Source organism: Siphateles boraxobius, unplaced genomic scaffold (assembly GCF_051911475.1).
Source record: "Siphateles boraxobius isolate OS27281-9 unplaced genomic scaffold, OSU_SipBor_1 9, whole genome shotgun sequence".
Taxonomy (NCBI): Eukaryota; Metazoa; Chordata; class Actinopteri; order Cypriniformes; family Leuciscidae; genus Siphateles; species Siphateles boraxobius.
Window position 1 is genome coordinate 375,885 of NW_027509219.1, and position 15,852 is coordinate 391,736.

Genomic DNA, 15,852 nt, shown 5'->3' on the forward strand with positions numbered 1-15,852 from the left:
GTGATACGGGTAAGGTTAGGGTCAGGTGTGTGTGATACGGGTAAGGTTAGGGTCGGGTAAGGTTAGGGTCAGGTGTGTGTGATACGGGTAAGGTTAGGGTCGGGTAAGCTTAGGGTCAGGTGTGTGTGATACGGATAAGGTTAGGGTCAGGTGTGTGTGATACGGGTAAGGTTAGGGTCAGGTGTGTGTGATACGGGTAAGGTTAGGGTCAGGTGTGTGTGATACAGGTAAGGTTAGGGTCGGGTAAGGTTAGGGTCAGGTGTGTGTGATACGGGTAAGGTTAGGGTCAGGTGTGTGTGATACAGGTAAGGTTAGGGTCGGGTAAGGTTAGGGTCAGGTGTGTGTGATACGGGTAAGGTTAGGGCCAGGTGTGTGTGTGATACAGGTAAGGTTAGGGTCAGGTGTGTGTGATACGGGTAGGGTTAGGGTCAGGTGTGTGTGATACGGGTAAGGGTAGGGACAGGTGTGTGTGATACGTGTAAGGTTAGGGTCAGGTGTGTGTGATACGGGTAAGGGTAGGGACAGGTGTGTGTGATACGTGTAAGGTTAGGGTCAGGTGTGTGTGATACGGGTAAGGTTAGGGTCAGGTGTGTGTGATACGGGTAAGGGTAGGGACAGGTGTGTGTGATACGGGTAAGGTTAGGGTCAGGTGTGTGTGATACGGGTAAGGTTAGGGTCGGGTAAGGTTAGGGTCAGGTGTGTGTGATACGGGTAAGGTTAGGGTCAGGTGTGTGTGATACAGGTAAGGTTAGGGTCGGGTAAGATTAGGGTCAGGTGTGTGTGATACGGGTACGGTTAGGGTCATGTGTGTGTGATACAGGTAAGGTTAGGGTCGGGTAAGGTTAGGGTCAGGATACGGGTAAGATTAGGGTCGGGTAAGGTTAGGGTCAGGTGTGTGTGATACGGGTAAGGTTAGGGTCAGTGTGTGTGATACGGGTAAGGTTAGGGCCAGGTGTTTGTGTGATACGGGTAAGGTGAAGGTCAGGTGTGTGTGATACGGGTAAGGTGAAGGTCAGGTGTGTGTGATACGGGTAAGGTTAGGGTCAGGTGTGTGTGATACGGGTAAGTTTAGGGTCAGGTGTGGTGGTATGGGTCGGTTCAAGGCTGGGTTAAGGTGTAAGGGAAGGGTCAACTGTGTAATTACAAATGTAATTACATAAATTAATTACAGCTGTAATTACATGCAGGTATTTTTCAAATATAAGTACAATGTTAAAACATTTATGTACACAATAAGTCCATCGTATCAAATTATTATTTTCAATGTAAGTACATAGTACTTAAAGTCACTTAATATAAAGTGGGACCGAAATATCTATATGTCAGTTTCTCTCCATGGTATCGATGTCAAAATTGTGGCCAGTGAAATTGCTGAGTGGCTAGTAACTTTGGAAAACCACTAGTCACAGCGGCTGCTGAGCAAAAAAGTTAATGTCAAGCCCTGTTGAATGCATTTGTAAAATCAACACATTTAACAATTTTTATTAATATTTATAATATTTATATATATATATATATATATATATATATATATATATATAATAGTATATCACTCTGGCGAGTAACCAAAAAAATGTACTAGCCAATGGCAATTTTTATGCCAAGGTGTGCGTAGAGGGTTGCAAACATAAATGTTTAATATTTATGACAAACTTTGGTCACTGAAGACGAAAAACCAAAATCAGCACATTTTGAGTGTACATTGTTGTGTGTGTGTGTGTGTGTGTGTGTGTGTGTGTGTGTGTGTGTGTGTGTGTGTGTGTGTGTGTGTGTGTGTGTGTGTGTGTGTGTGTGCGTGTGCGCGTGCGCGTGCGTGTGTGTGGCAGCTTCACTTGAGTTTCTCTCTGAGCACCGCTGGTGAAGACGGGAATAAGAAAGCGCGAGAGGCCGAGTTCATCCCCGTCCAGTCTCTGCACCTCCTGCTGAAGAGCATCGGAGCGACGCTCACTGACGCTCAGGACGTCCTCTTCAAGTACTTACACTGACTCACAGCACTCGTTCTCACTGTGGCCTTACATCCCTGCAGTTCCTCATTCTGCCCAGCCAAACCCTCAGATCACACATCGGGGTTTGTGGATTTCACGGGTGGTTGGATGCTGTGAAACTCAATCTTCACTCTCCCACACTGTCCTCTAGTGGACAAACAAGTTAGCTAGAAATGAAGCTTGTAGAAAAACTCATGATCAGAAAGGCATCTTGGTCATTAGCTCTACAGTCCTCAGAATGAAATATAGCATGCCAATTTTACTGCATAATGAGCAGTATGTTGTATGCTAGTATTATTTATATACTATTATTCTTTTATATTCATATTTTTTCTTTAATTTTATGTGCATTTGTCATTTTATTAATTTATTTTTAAATAGTACTACAAGTCGTTTTAATTTATTTTTATTTCCAATTTAGTTCTAGTTCAGTTTAAGTTATTTCATTTTTTTTTGTCATTTCAGTTAGTTGGCAAAGCAACAAGTTTTTCTACTTAATATTTGTTTTATTTTAGCTTGACTTCAAAGGTTTTTAATAGTTTTAGTGAATGATAGTAACCCTCAGGTGTTTAATACTTGTTAAAATTGGTATGTGAATCAATATGCAGTGTGTAGTATACATTGTCATATAGCCTCGTTATGTTGCATAATCAATTATGTACTAGATACCAGATATCATCTCATACATTCATGTTTACTTTGTGTTTTTGTCCATTTTTGTGTGAAACTGTCTTTACTCAACATATCAATAGTTTGATATTGTGGTATAATATGGTTCAAAAGTAAAGGATCTGTTTTGATAGAAGTCTCTTCTGCTCACCAAGTCTGGATTTACTTAGATTCAAATTCAAAACAATTATTTTTACTGTATTTTTGATCATTTTAAACCCTTTTGATCCTTCAGAAATCATTCTAATATTCTGATTTGAAGAAACATTTCTGATTATTATCATTTGAAATAATATATTAATATTTTTGTGGAAAATATTGATAGTTTTTTTAAAAGAATAGAAAGTTCAAAAGAAACTTTTAATTTGAAATGGAAATCTTTTGTATCTTTTTGATCACTTTAGAGCACTTTATTGTATCTTTGATTGTTAAAAGTATACATTTCTTATTGATCTTCATAAAATTGGAAATTTTATGAAGGGCATTGAATTGTGGGATACGGTACCCAGTGTATTGTAATATGTTACTGTTTTTTTTATTTAAATTTAAATGTATGCATTTGTGTCCTTTCTTTCTCTAGACTTGCCTTTTTTGAGCTGACGTACCAGTTTCGCACCACTCAGCAGCTTCAGTGGGAGGTCGTGCGCCATTACTCCAAACAGGTGACCTTTCACCTTTAACCTTCACAGACTGCTGCTTTATCAGTGTGTTTAAAGCATACATTACAAGTACCTGTTTTTATGTATCTGTGCTTGTGTCTTATGTGTTTTAGGCCATCAAACAGATGTATGTTCTGGTTTTGGGTTTAGACGTCCTTGGGAATCCATTCGGACTGATCCGCGGTCTGTCTGAAGGTGTCGAGGCCTTCTTTTATGAACCGTATCAGGTACAACTTTAACTCTTCACACACAGCGTTTGATGAGATACAACATTTGTGACCCTATAAATTACAAGTTTTGAAATTAAATGAAAGTTTCAAACCCACATTACTTTTTTTTACTGAGCACAACTATTCAGTTATTCATGTGTGTTTATATTTATATTTATACAAAGTTTATACACTGTGTGGAGAGCATGGTTATTATAGTTCATTAATAAATTTAAATTAATTAAAACTGTAAAAATTGTTACTTTAAATTGTCATGATTCTGCCCTCTTGTCATTTCCTTTCTCTAGTCTTGAGGCAGGATCATGACAGACCCATGTTTTGTGTGCAGGCACATGGCCTTGATTTTGGGTTGTGTGCTTGTGTTGTCTCGTTCTCTTTCCCCGCCCCCTTGTTATCCTCATCTTGTCTTCATTGCCTGATCAGTGTCACCTGCTGTCGTTATCTGTTCTCCCTATATTATCCCCTTGTGTTTGCTGTCCTGTGCTGGTTCATTGTGATTGATTGTGTGCGTATCCACACACGGTAATACTTGTGAGTACCTTGTCTTGAGTTCTGTCTAAACAAAGAAGTTTTCTTGTTATAGTTATTTTGTTCCTGTGAAGTTTTATGTTTAAGTCTTAGTCTATTGTTGTTAGTCTTTTGCTTTGCCTGTGCTGTTTTTCCTCCCTCGTGGGGTTTTGTTTTCCCTTTTTGTTATCAATAAACCTTGTGTGTCAGCAAACTGTCTGCAATTGGGTTCGTTCCTGAAAATCCGTGACAGAATGAACCAGCCAAAGAAGAACCCAGCAGACAGTTTGTCTTTTTCTGCCAAGCGACAATCTGATCCCCTTGAACAATGGTGGCTGTCGACTACCTCCGACATGAAGGGTGGCAAGGCACCGTTTTCCCCCCAGGGAGAGAGGTCGTTGAGAGAGTATGCCCAGGCCGTGGAAGAGAGGAGGAGGTTCTTGCCTGAGATCCTCCTCAACTCATACTTCATCGCAGGTCTCAATGGTCCTCCTCCTTTGACTGAACGGGAGGGGCTGATTCGCCGTCCGTTTTGGGAAGTGGTGGACCGTTTGTGTCAGGAGGAGCTGCAGGGCTCCTCCACGAGGTCTTCACCTTCTGCCTGTCTGCCTGTTATTCCTGAGGGTCGTTTGTTAGGCGTCGTGACGTTTGGGAACCAGGTTAGCTCCTCCACGACTCCTGAGATTCCATCTTCTTCCTTCGGTCTTCGTGGAAAACGAGGGAGGCGGACCTCGTGGGAGTCCCCTTCAGAGTCCTCAGCGACTGAGTCAACCCACCCAGAGAAACCTCCTCTTCTACCCGACACGGCACCTGCTGCGCTTCCCCAACTGGTCACAGATCCGGCTATGGTCTCTGCTTCCCGCCCTAGGAGAAAGAGGAGGAGGAAGGGGGCTTCCCGTTCCCCGTCTCTTCCTTCCCCTGAACCTGCGACGGTTCCTGGACCAGCTGCTGAGGGCAATGCTTCGGCCAGCGCGGTTCCCGAGCCAGTCTCTGCCAGCGCGGTTCCCGAGCCAGTCTCTGCCAGCGCTGTTCCCGAGCCGGTTTCAGACAACACTGTTCTAGGATCTGTTCCCGTCAACTCGTTTCCAGTGTCAGCTGCAGACATCGCAGGTTCAGAGTCTGACATGAGTAGCGCCTCTTCTGAATCTGATATGATGAGCGCTGTTTTTGGTTCTGCTACTGAGTACACTGACCCCTTTCCTGCTCTTCAGCCAGCCACAGTGTTGCCCTTCTCCGCCCCACAGTCGCCTACATCTTGCCCTGTCTTTTGTCCTGTACCGTCTCCTTCCCAGTCTAGTTCTCCTAGCACTTCTCCATGTGTCACCCTGTCCCAGTCTGATTCCCCCAAGGCTTCTCCATGTGTCTCCCCGTCCAAGTCAGCTCGGATTCCTCGTCCTCAACCCTTGTCCCGTAAACCCAAGACCCCCAGTCCTCCTACCCTCCCTGGTCGACCACCTATGAACTTTCTTGTTCCCCCACCCCCCCTCCCTTGTTTGTTATTTTTATTGATGCATCCCAACCCCATTATTGTATATTCTTGTATGCCGTTGCTTTTATTTGTCATGTTTTGTTGGTTTGTGTCTGTTTCCCAGTCTGTCATGTCTCGTGTTTGATGTCCTCTTTTGGAGCGTCTGGTAGCCGCTCCTTAAGGTGGGGGTTCTGTCATGATTCTGCCCTCTTGTCATTTCCTTTCTCTAGTCTTGAGGCAGGATCATGACAGACCCATGTTTTGTGTGCAGGCACATGGCCTTGATTTTGGGTTGTGTGCTTGTGTTGTCTCGTTCTCTTTCCCCGCCCCCTTGTTATCCTCATCTTGTCTTCATTGCCTGATCAGTGTCACCTGCTGTCGTTATCTGTTCTCCCTATATTATCCCCTTGTGTTTGCTGTCCTGTGCTGGTTCATTGTGATTGATTGTGTGCGTATCCACACACGGTAATACTTGTGAGTACCTTGTCTTGAGTTCTGTCTAAACAAAGAAGTTTTCTTGTTATAGTTATTTTGTTCCTGTGAAGTTTTATGTTTAAGTCTTAGTCTATTGTTGTTAGTCTTTTGCTTTGCCTGTGCTGTTTTTCCTCCCTCGTGGGGTTTTGTTTTCCCTTTTTGTTATCAATAAACCTTGTGTGTCAGCAAACTGTCTGCAATTGGGTTCGTTCCTGAAAATCCGTGACATAAATAATATAAATGTTAACTGAAATAGAATAAATTTTAATAAATTAAATTTATTTATATATTTTTATTTTATTTTAGCTAGTTGCCAAAGCATACATTTTTAACTCGATGTACTGAAATAACTAAAACTGAAATAAATTAATAAAAACTATATAGACATTTAAAAATAATAATAAGTATATTAGTATAAGTATTAGTATAAGTAAATATATATATAAACTATAATAGTATCTCAATCTGTTTCCATCCACCTATTTTATGCAAATTTTGGATGGAAAACACCAAGATACACAGATTCTAAAAATGAGCATAAAACACTATGCGCTCAATTGAGGCGGATACATTTTTCTCTCCGGTAAGAAGACGTGCATAAAATACGATGGAAACGCTTATACTGAATAATTCCCTCGATGCGCATCAAAACACTCATGTGATTTTGCCTCAACAGAGAACCGAGGCTGTGATTGGATAACTGGACTAGCCAGCGGACCAATCGCAATCTGTCATCAGAATGATTTGGTTTAATTCCCTCCAGAAGCGTCTCACACAATTCCCAAACACCAGAATCCCAACGCAAGAGAACATGACAGCGTTTATTGCTTAATAATAATAATAATAATAATAATAACTACGAAAGTCATTCATGGTGTGGGAAATAAGAGCCACAGTGGCTTCCTCGAATGCAACATCTTTGATTTTTATTACAGATATTTTGCGCCAGTTTACTAGGTAGTGCCGATTTTATTCTCTTGAACACATGGGATGGAAACGCTTCTTCACAAATGTTTTATGCAATATTCATATGGAAACAGCTCAACAATACTCAAAAACTACACTGGAGAAGAGTGTGTAGTGTGTTTTACTGGCCTCAACCGTGTGTGTGTGTGTGTGTGTGTGTGTGTCAGGGTGCCATACAGGGACCAGAGGAGTTTATGGAAGGGATGGCACTCGGGGTGAAGGCTCTGGTTGGAGGGGCTGTGGGTACGTACTCTCTTTTTGCAACCATTGTGATCTTTGAAGTTATGAATTCACAGACTCTTTCCTTAAATGGTTAGTTCACCCAAAAAGGAAATTTCTGTGTCTTTCCAAACCTGTAAGACCTTCGTTCATCTTTGAAACACAAATTAAGATCTTTTTGATGAAACCCGAGAACTATCTGACCCTCCATAGGCAGCAAAGTCATAGCAACTTTAAAGGCCCAGAAAGGTAGTAAAGACATCATTAAAATAGTCCATGGGACTACAGTGGTTCAATCTTAATGTTACAGGGTTCCCACGGGTCCTTGAAATCCTTGAAAGTTTGGAAATCTGAATAAAAAAATTCAAGGCCCTGGAAAGTTTTTGAAAATAAACATACATAGAGACTAGGGATGTTAACGATTAATCGACGATCGATTAATTGTCGATAATAAATTTAATCGATAAAATGTATCGATCATCGATTAAGCAGGTTCATGGACGTGCGAGCTGCTCAACCGCCAAACATGTAAAGCGAGCGTGCCAGAGTTATGTTTGGGACCATTTTACACCATCATGACTATAAGGTTGCGTGTGCAATTCGCAGCCTTTTGTTTTGTGCAAATGTAAGTTGTAGTATTGTGTTTATTTTGTGTAGGCCTATCTATATCTGATTAATCTCATATAGGATGCATTTGGTTAAAAATGTATGTAGTAAAGTGTACGGTGATCCGCTTCACCGCGCGCAGCTCATATTGACAATCATATTGACTGTCATATTACATAACATTATTATAAAGAGAACAATATTGTAATAAAACACTGAATTATTTTGGTTTAGTTGCTGTGTCGTGTTGCTCCAGGAAGAGCGCTTGCACACAGCATGAGTCTTTCTGAATGGCACGCAATGGCATGCAAATTCACTTATGCATTATCGTAATTTTGTGCAGATGTAATTTGTAATGTTATGTTTATTTTGTATATATCCGATTAATCTCACATAGGATGCGTTTCTTTGAGTTAAATAACGTGCTATCAAAGTGCTCCAGTTTACCGGTATTCATTCAGCGCATGCAGCTCAAACGGCAATGCACGGCTAATAATAACGATAATTGGGATTGTCATATTACAAAACATGAGAACGCCATTTTATTAAATCGTTGTGAATTCAGTGAATTTGTGTTGTTCCAGGAAGAGCGCGTCCACGACAGTCACACATTCTGACAAGCTAGCATCTGAGACGCCGTTGGTGACACATTGTATTAGTCGTTATTTGATAATTCAATAATTAATTCAATTAAATGATCAATCACTTCGAAATATTTTACAATCCTACTAGCCCTTTATTTAGATTAAAAACCATTCTCATTCATTTGGTGAGGAAAATGTAGTTTTGAGAAGCATTTGCAGTCCCTGTCATGCAGTATTAAGGCTAACGATTAATCCATTAATTGATCGTTAATTTAAAGGACGATCAATCATAGAATTTGTGAAAATTGACATCCCTAATAGAGACAGGTCCTTGAGAGTGCTCGAATTTATGTTGAGCAAGAAGTTTTCTGGATAAAATTTCATATTATTCCCTCCGGTCCGCTAATGTGTTATTTCGCCAACACTTCGTGGCCTATGCACACTAGCTTGCTTGATTTACGTTAGTTTCGCGCATTTACGCGTTACGTTAAGCGTTTCCTGTACATTTTAGCTGTACGTTGCCATGACGTTCACGTGCGCACGAAACTACTACAAATGTACCTCAACCTTTGTTGTTGGACTCAACACATGTGTCCCCACATTAAGTCCTTAAATTTGAGGGTATTGGACCTGGACAGTCTTTGAAAGGTCCTTGAATTTGAAGTTAACCAAGATGTGGGAACCCTGTATGAAGCGACGAGAATAAATTTACTGTGCTAAAAAAAAACAGTAAAACGACTTTATTCAACAATCTCTTCCACGTCACTCTACTACGCTGTTGACTGAGTGTAAACAGTGCAGCACTTCCTGGTTTCTACGCCAGAATGCAGGCTTATTATTGGCCAGCTCCTGCGTCAGCATCACACGCGCATGTTTCGTGGTAATCATGTGACCAGCGTCGGCCAATAGAGTGCCAAAGTTATGATGTCACTTTGTAGGCCAAAACGCGGGAAAGTGAGTTAGCATTTTAGCACTTCCGGTTCCCTCGCCCTAAAGTCTATGGGTTTTTTGAATGGGTTTTTGCTAAATCGCCTGAAATAAGGTCTGTGGTTAACAAAGCCTCTAAATATATTCTGATAGTTTTGATCTATGACATAAAACACACAAGTTATAACCTGCTTGTGGTTTTTTAAACTTTATTGTGTCTGCTTGTGGTTTTTAAAACTTTATATAGGCTTCAAAATGTATACATTTTGGATTAACTTGTAAAGATTATCTTGGTAGACAAAACGTGTAAGGGTCACAACTCTTTGTTGAACACAGATCTTATTTTTTGCGATTTTCCAAAAGTCTATGGGGAAAATGCATAGCTTTTCGATCGAGGGAACCCATGCGCCGCTAACTTCCGAGTTGTCCTACAGTGATGTCATAACTTCGGCACTCTATAGTTCTACTGACGTAGAACAAGGAAGTGCTGCACTGTTTACACTCCGTAAAATCGTAACAAAAGTGGTAATGTGAGGTTCATATCATGTATAACCAGCAATGTTACACTCAAATTCTGACCCTTTTTCTTTTCGTCGTCCTCTTCTCAGGCGGTCTGGCCGGAGCTGCGTCTCGGATCACGGGTGCGATGGCTAAAGGTGTGGCTGCCATGACCATGGATGAGGAGTACCAGCAGAAGAGACGAGAGGCCATGAACAAGCAGCCCAGCGGACTGAGAGAAGGACTGACGCGAGGAGGGAAAGGACTGGTGTCTGTGAGTCCACACGCATGGCAAAGTCTTTTGGGACTGGTTGACCAGTCTGCTTTACATTACTTATAAGATGCAATAACAATAAGATACTAACATTAATAATACAATACATCTGATAAACACTTAGGGTCAGATTTACTAAACAGGGCAAATTATCGAGAGCACAATACCATAAAAGCGCAGAAGTGGAAAGTTCTGCACGTGATTTACTGACGACCCACACGTGAAAAACCCACACGCAAATTAGCATCTGGTTTAAAACCAAGCATGCCGCACAAGCCCTGAAAAGTGAAGCCAAAGCGTCTCGATCGCCCCCCGGTGGCCGGTCCTAGTATAGCTCATAAACCCCGCCTCCCCATGTTATTCAACGGGACGTGAGACCAACTAAACTATTAAGTTACACTTCACATATCTTTTTTCCAAAGATAGTTTCTGTCATTTACTGTAGTTTTCATCACGCTGATGTAATTCCAAGTGTTGGTTTTTAAAATAAGTTGTTTTTAGTTAGTTATTTGATGCTATAAAAACGGCGCTGTGGCGTCATGATTGACAGCTGTGATTGACAGGTTCTCTGAGCAAAGTAGTCACTGACTTTTTTTCGGGATCTTTGGAGGACTGAGGAGATTGGAGCTTTAAATGTAATATCTAAATTTCTATAATTAATTATTTCACACCGACTTAATGGGTTGTTCTGCAGTAGAATGTGCTAACCGATCTGGCATGTCCGATCAATCTTTGAGTTTTTTGCGCATGCAAAATAAATTAATAAATTATAGGATGCTAACCTAGCTAAAACAGACTACATGAGCTAAATATGAAGTTGATTTATCTGTCCACCAAATTGTAATAGTTGTTTAATTGCAGTAATATGAGTAGGCTACTCGTATTTTACACATTTTACACATTAATATATCCTATACTATAGGTTGTGTTACTTTTTACATATGACTATGTGGTTAGTAGTTGTATTTACCTTATAATAACGATGTACTGCAATCAGCAGACATTAAAATTGGAGCAGAACGGAGCAGACAGGCCACTTTCAAAAAAAGTTTTGGTAACCCAAAACGCAAACCTTAGTAAATCACATTGCATGAATTATTTAAATACTCTCCTCACATAACTTTTGCATCTGAAAGGGAAACTCCTACAAATGCATATGCAATAATATCAGCCGCAAAAATAACTGTCCGCGCCTTTTCGGTGCTAATTAATCACTAGCCGCGTTTCCATTGCAGATTTGTACAAAACTTTTGCGATATTTTCTAAACGTCGATTAAAAACTATTGCGAAATGGTGGCATTTACATTAACTGATGCTATGCGACTAAACCATAATTTATTTTCTCTAGCGATAACATTCCAACAATCATGGCATCGGATGTTACTAGCTTTACGTATATCCCAGCCGCCGCACTATCCATTATTATTAACTGAAGGAGACGTATGTGTGTATCACAGCATAAATGTCAAGGAAAGCCTCTTATACTGTGAGCGGCTCATACGAGTGTTTCTCCCTCCTTCTGCTTCAAGATCTTGAGAAATTGTGGCATTTCTTTGTTGTTTAGAATCCAGTATTCGTGTGACACTTTTGACTTTTATCAGTTTAATAAAGAACTCTGTCTCGTTTTCTGTCCAAACATATCACGTCATCTACTTTAGGTGACCTGTAAATGTGCAAAAACTTTGAAATATTCACAATATTTTGAATTGCCTGAAAAACCACCTCATGAGAGCGTGTAAACTTTTTTGCGACATTTGGGAGTTTTTGCTCAAATTTACATGTTTCCATTGGGCGTATTTTCAGTTCGCAATTTCAATTTGCGCAATTTGTAGGGTAATGGAAACGCGGTTACTTTAGTATATCCTAACTGTAGATTTGTAACGGCAAAAGAGGGTTTGCACTAGAGCAAGCTGTTAGTAAAGCTGGCCTTTCGTCTATTATCTCTAAATTCTGACCGGTTGATAATCAGCTGCAGGCGGCAGATCCTTCTCCTTTTCTCTCGAACAGTCTTCCTAACCTCGTTCAGGAAGCAGAAACACTGTCAGATTCAATCTAGACTAAAAAAACATCTCTTTATCCTGGCATACACATAACACATTATCACACTTCTGTAATTCAAATCCGCTAAAGGATTGTTAGGCTGCGTAAACTAGGTCAACCGGAACCAGGAACACTTCCTGTAACACCAGATACACTTGTTACGTGTAAGAAGTTGTGTGTGAGTGAGAGTGCGTGTCTGTTAGTGTGTGTGTGTGTGAGTGCTAGTGTATGTTTGAGTGTGACTGTGTATGTTTGAGTGTGACTGTGTGTGTGCGTGCGTGCGTGTGTGTTTCTGAACATCAGTGGAATGATATTAATCTGTCTCATCCTTATCAATTGATCAATTAATGTGAGTTAATTAACAGCATATCATGTTCATAATTTGATTAAATAAAAATCTAATTGATTGACAGCCTGCAAGTCAAACTTTGCTTTCACTGCAGTCGTTTTATCTGGAGTCTGTCTGAAAATATCATCTCTATCACACAGGGTTTTGTAAGCGGCATCACTGGCATCGTGACTAAACCAATAAAAGGTAAAGCTACAGACCAGCTGTTGTGTTATCTAGCAGTATTTCAGTGTCAACACTCAACTTACCCCCGTGTGTGTGTGTGTGTGTGTGTGTGTGTGTGTGTGTGTGTGTGCGTGTGCGTGTGCGTGTGCGTGTGCGTGTGCGTGTGCGTGTGCGTGTGCGTGTGCGTGTGCGTGTGCGTGTGCGTGTGTGTGTGTTCCTGTAGGAGCACAAAAGGAAGGAGCAGCGGGTTTCTTTAAGGGTGTGGGCAAAGGCTTGGTTGGAGCTCTGACCAGACCCACAGGAGGCATCATTGACATGGCCAGCAGCACTTTTCAAGGCATCAAAAGGTTCTCAATGTGTCTGTGTATCTGTGTGCAATGTCTGGGAAAGAGACTTCTGTGATTGTGACGTATTTTCTGGCACGATTTGCACTCAGAGCCGCAGAGACGTCTCAGGATGCGGAGAGTTTGCGTCCTCCTCGGTTCATCCACGAGGACGGGGTCATCCGGCCGTATAAGGAGAGAGAGGGAATCGGCAGTCAGATGCTCCAGGTGACCTGAACACTTCTGGGCTCAAGATACTGGCACTGCTTTCAACATGTGTTCATGATAATAGGCAACAGAAATGGGCAGTTGACATGACGTGTTCAGAAGAGACAACAGGCTCCTGCCGAGCGATTTAAAGGTCCCATATTGTACATTAGGTTTTGATGTCCTTAAGAATATATATTTGCGGTATAAGTACCAAAAACCATGTCAATATTTTTTTACAGCTCCTTTCTCAGGAGCTCTGCCGAGAACAGCTCGATTTTGGCATGTCTACTTAATATTCATTGGCCTCTCTTCTGATTGGCCTGTTGTTTTCTGAGTGACCCATAATTGGTGACTAAGTAGTTCTGACATCACAAATATACGGAAGTCACAACAGCTCGTGGAAAGGCAGAGCTACTTTATGCAGGCTGTGAGCATTTGTCTGTGGATCGACTGTTTTGAAACTTATATGGTAGTTTGATAACCCCTAGACCTCTGTTATCATGAAAAAAGCCAGGAAATTTCAGTTTTGACAATATGGGACCTTTAAACAACAAATAATAGAATAAAATAATTAAATCGTATTGCAATATTAATTTTGTTCTTTTGTATTTCTACTAAAATATTTAATCAACAGCACTATTTAAATAAACTACACAAATGGTGCTTGAAAATGGTAAATATTTGAAAGATATATAAACTATAAAGCAAAAGATTGGAGTCGTTTGCGTCTCTTCTGTTCACCAAGGCTTCATTTATGGGATCAAAAACACAGTAGAAACAGTAAAATATTATTACAATTTCAAATAGCTGTTTTCTATTTGAATTAATTTAAAATGTGATTTATTTCTGTGATCAAAGCTGAATATTCAGCATCATTACTCCAGTCTTCAGTGTCACATGATCCTTCAGAAATCACTCTAATATGATGATTTGATGCTCAAGCTTATGATTTTTTTTATCAATGTTGCAAACTGAAACGTTTTTTTCAGGATTCTTAGATAAATAAATATTTTATAACATTTAAAAATGTCTCTACTGTCGATTTTGAACAGTAGTGTACATATTTAATATTTATTTATTTAAACATCTTGGTAATATATCCACGTCAGCAACCCAGATACGTATATACATAACATATACAGTACATATATAGTATATATACACAATAACATGATTTCTGATTTAATTTGCAGTTGTTTCTTGCTCCAAAATACTTTGCCATTATCTTAAACGCCCACCGCTGTCATTAAACAACCAGCTTTGACCAACATGAGTTGTCATGCTGGTCCAGGCTGGTTTATGCTGTTTTCATGTTAGTCTAGATTGTGGACCAGTAAAGCTTGACAACAGACCAGTCTTTCTTTTGAAGCTGGTTGACCAAGGAAATCTTGCATTTTAAACTAGTTATGAAGAATTATAGCCGAGCATCCAAAACACAACAGGAAGCAGAAGGACTAACAAGGACCAAAGGCTTTTTAATTTTATCATCAGATGCAATTACATTATACACCGTTTTGAATAGGAAAGATTCTACAGGATGCAAGCTACTTTATGGATGTCAGATCCTTGATGAAAACTTAATTGACATTTGTTACAGATCCAGATGAGCTTTTACATTTACTCTGAATCCGTGCTGTTCCCTTAAAGCCAAAAGTATACTTGTTTTTTTTTACACATATGATAACTTTCAAAGTATACTCCATTTGATAGCGTGCGCGAACGCAGGCGGTCGACACATGCGCTCTTGATAGTTTCATCTTTGTCCAGTTGTGATGTTGTGTAGCTTGCGAGAGTTGCAGATATTAGCCTCAGTAGTGTTAGATGTAGCGTGCAACAGGGCTAAAGGCAAAAATCTGCTTTTCACTGCTGCTGTAGTGTATGATTGCAGAAAAAATATATATGTTTTTAATGAACATTGATGGAACAACAGATTTTGTGTGAAAATAAATCATAAAAGTGGTTAACTTTGTTTAAAAATCTTATAAATGTATGCAGTGCCACAGACACACTGGGTAAAACCAGCATGGGGCAAAAGTCACACAGTATTGATACAAACACAAATAATGTGTTTTTAATAATCTCTAAATTAAATCACTTTAGCAAAGTATGCACTATTTTTGGTTTATTTTGATAAATAAAAGGATACATTTTAAAATATGTTGTTAAAATATTTTCATTTTAAAAATACAGAAACAAAACTATTTTAAAAAGTAAAGATTCTGAAAGCATTGAATGAGATCCCATATTACAGATTTACAGTGGTAACATTACATCATATTTCATTATATAATATGATTAATATCATATTTTTAAATATGATGGTTTCATTATAAATATGGTGATTATTTCTAAGATGGACACTCAAAAATATGATATTTACCATCTGAATCTAACCATGTCTTATCAACAAATGGAAAAGTAGGACATATATTTATTATCATGTTTATTATTGTTTCTTTCGCCCGAACAGCAGCGGCTCCTTTTACCCCAGATACCATACTTTTACATATTCTTCCATCATTGAAAAACTATTGCATTATTGACCTTGAACAAAACTGAAAATCATTAACAAGACCTTTTTCTCAAAATATAGATATTAAATTTATCGATTCTCATTTACCACATAAATCTACAACATTTTTAAAAAACAGATCAAATTATCGCGTCAAACAATCAGACAAATTTCCACGTGCATCATC

General features: G+C 39.7%; 2 protein-coding genes across 4 annotated transcripts in view; one reads left to right on the forward strand and one right to left on the reverse strand.

The window, feature by feature from the left end:
- The window catches only part of phyhip (phytanoyl-CoA 2-hydroxylase interacting protein), a 277,032-nt gene that overhangs the window by 161,437 nt on the left and 99,743 nt on the right, over positions 1 to 15,852 (reverse strand). The window lies entirely within an intron of this gene.
- The window catches only part of vps13a (vacuolar protein sorting 13 homolog A), a 95,311-nt gene that overhangs the window by 70,241 nt on the left and 9,218 nt on the right, over positions 1 to 15,852 (forward strand). For all 3 annotated transcript variants that reach the window (XM_077223658.1, XM_077223659.1, XM_077223660.1), the window contains 8 exons: positions 1,827 to 1,972; positions 3,235 to 3,316; positions 3,427 to 3,540; positions 7,126 to 7,201; positions 9,903 to 10,066; positions 12,596 to 12,641; positions 12,844 to 12,967; positions 13,057 to 13,171. In XM_077223658.1, the coding sequence (XP_077079773.1) occupies positions 1,827 to 1,972; positions 3,235 to 3,316; positions 3,427 to 3,540; positions 7,126 to 7,201; positions 9,903 to 10,066; positions 12,596 to 12,641; positions 12,844 to 12,967; positions 13,057 to 13,171 (867 nt within the window). The remainder of the gene's footprint in view (positions 1 to 1,826; positions 1,973 to 3,234; positions 3,317 to 3,426; positions 3,541 to 7,125; positions 7,202 to 9,902; positions 10,067 to 12,595; positions 12,642 to 12,843; positions 12,968 to 13,056; positions 13,172 to 15,852) is intronic.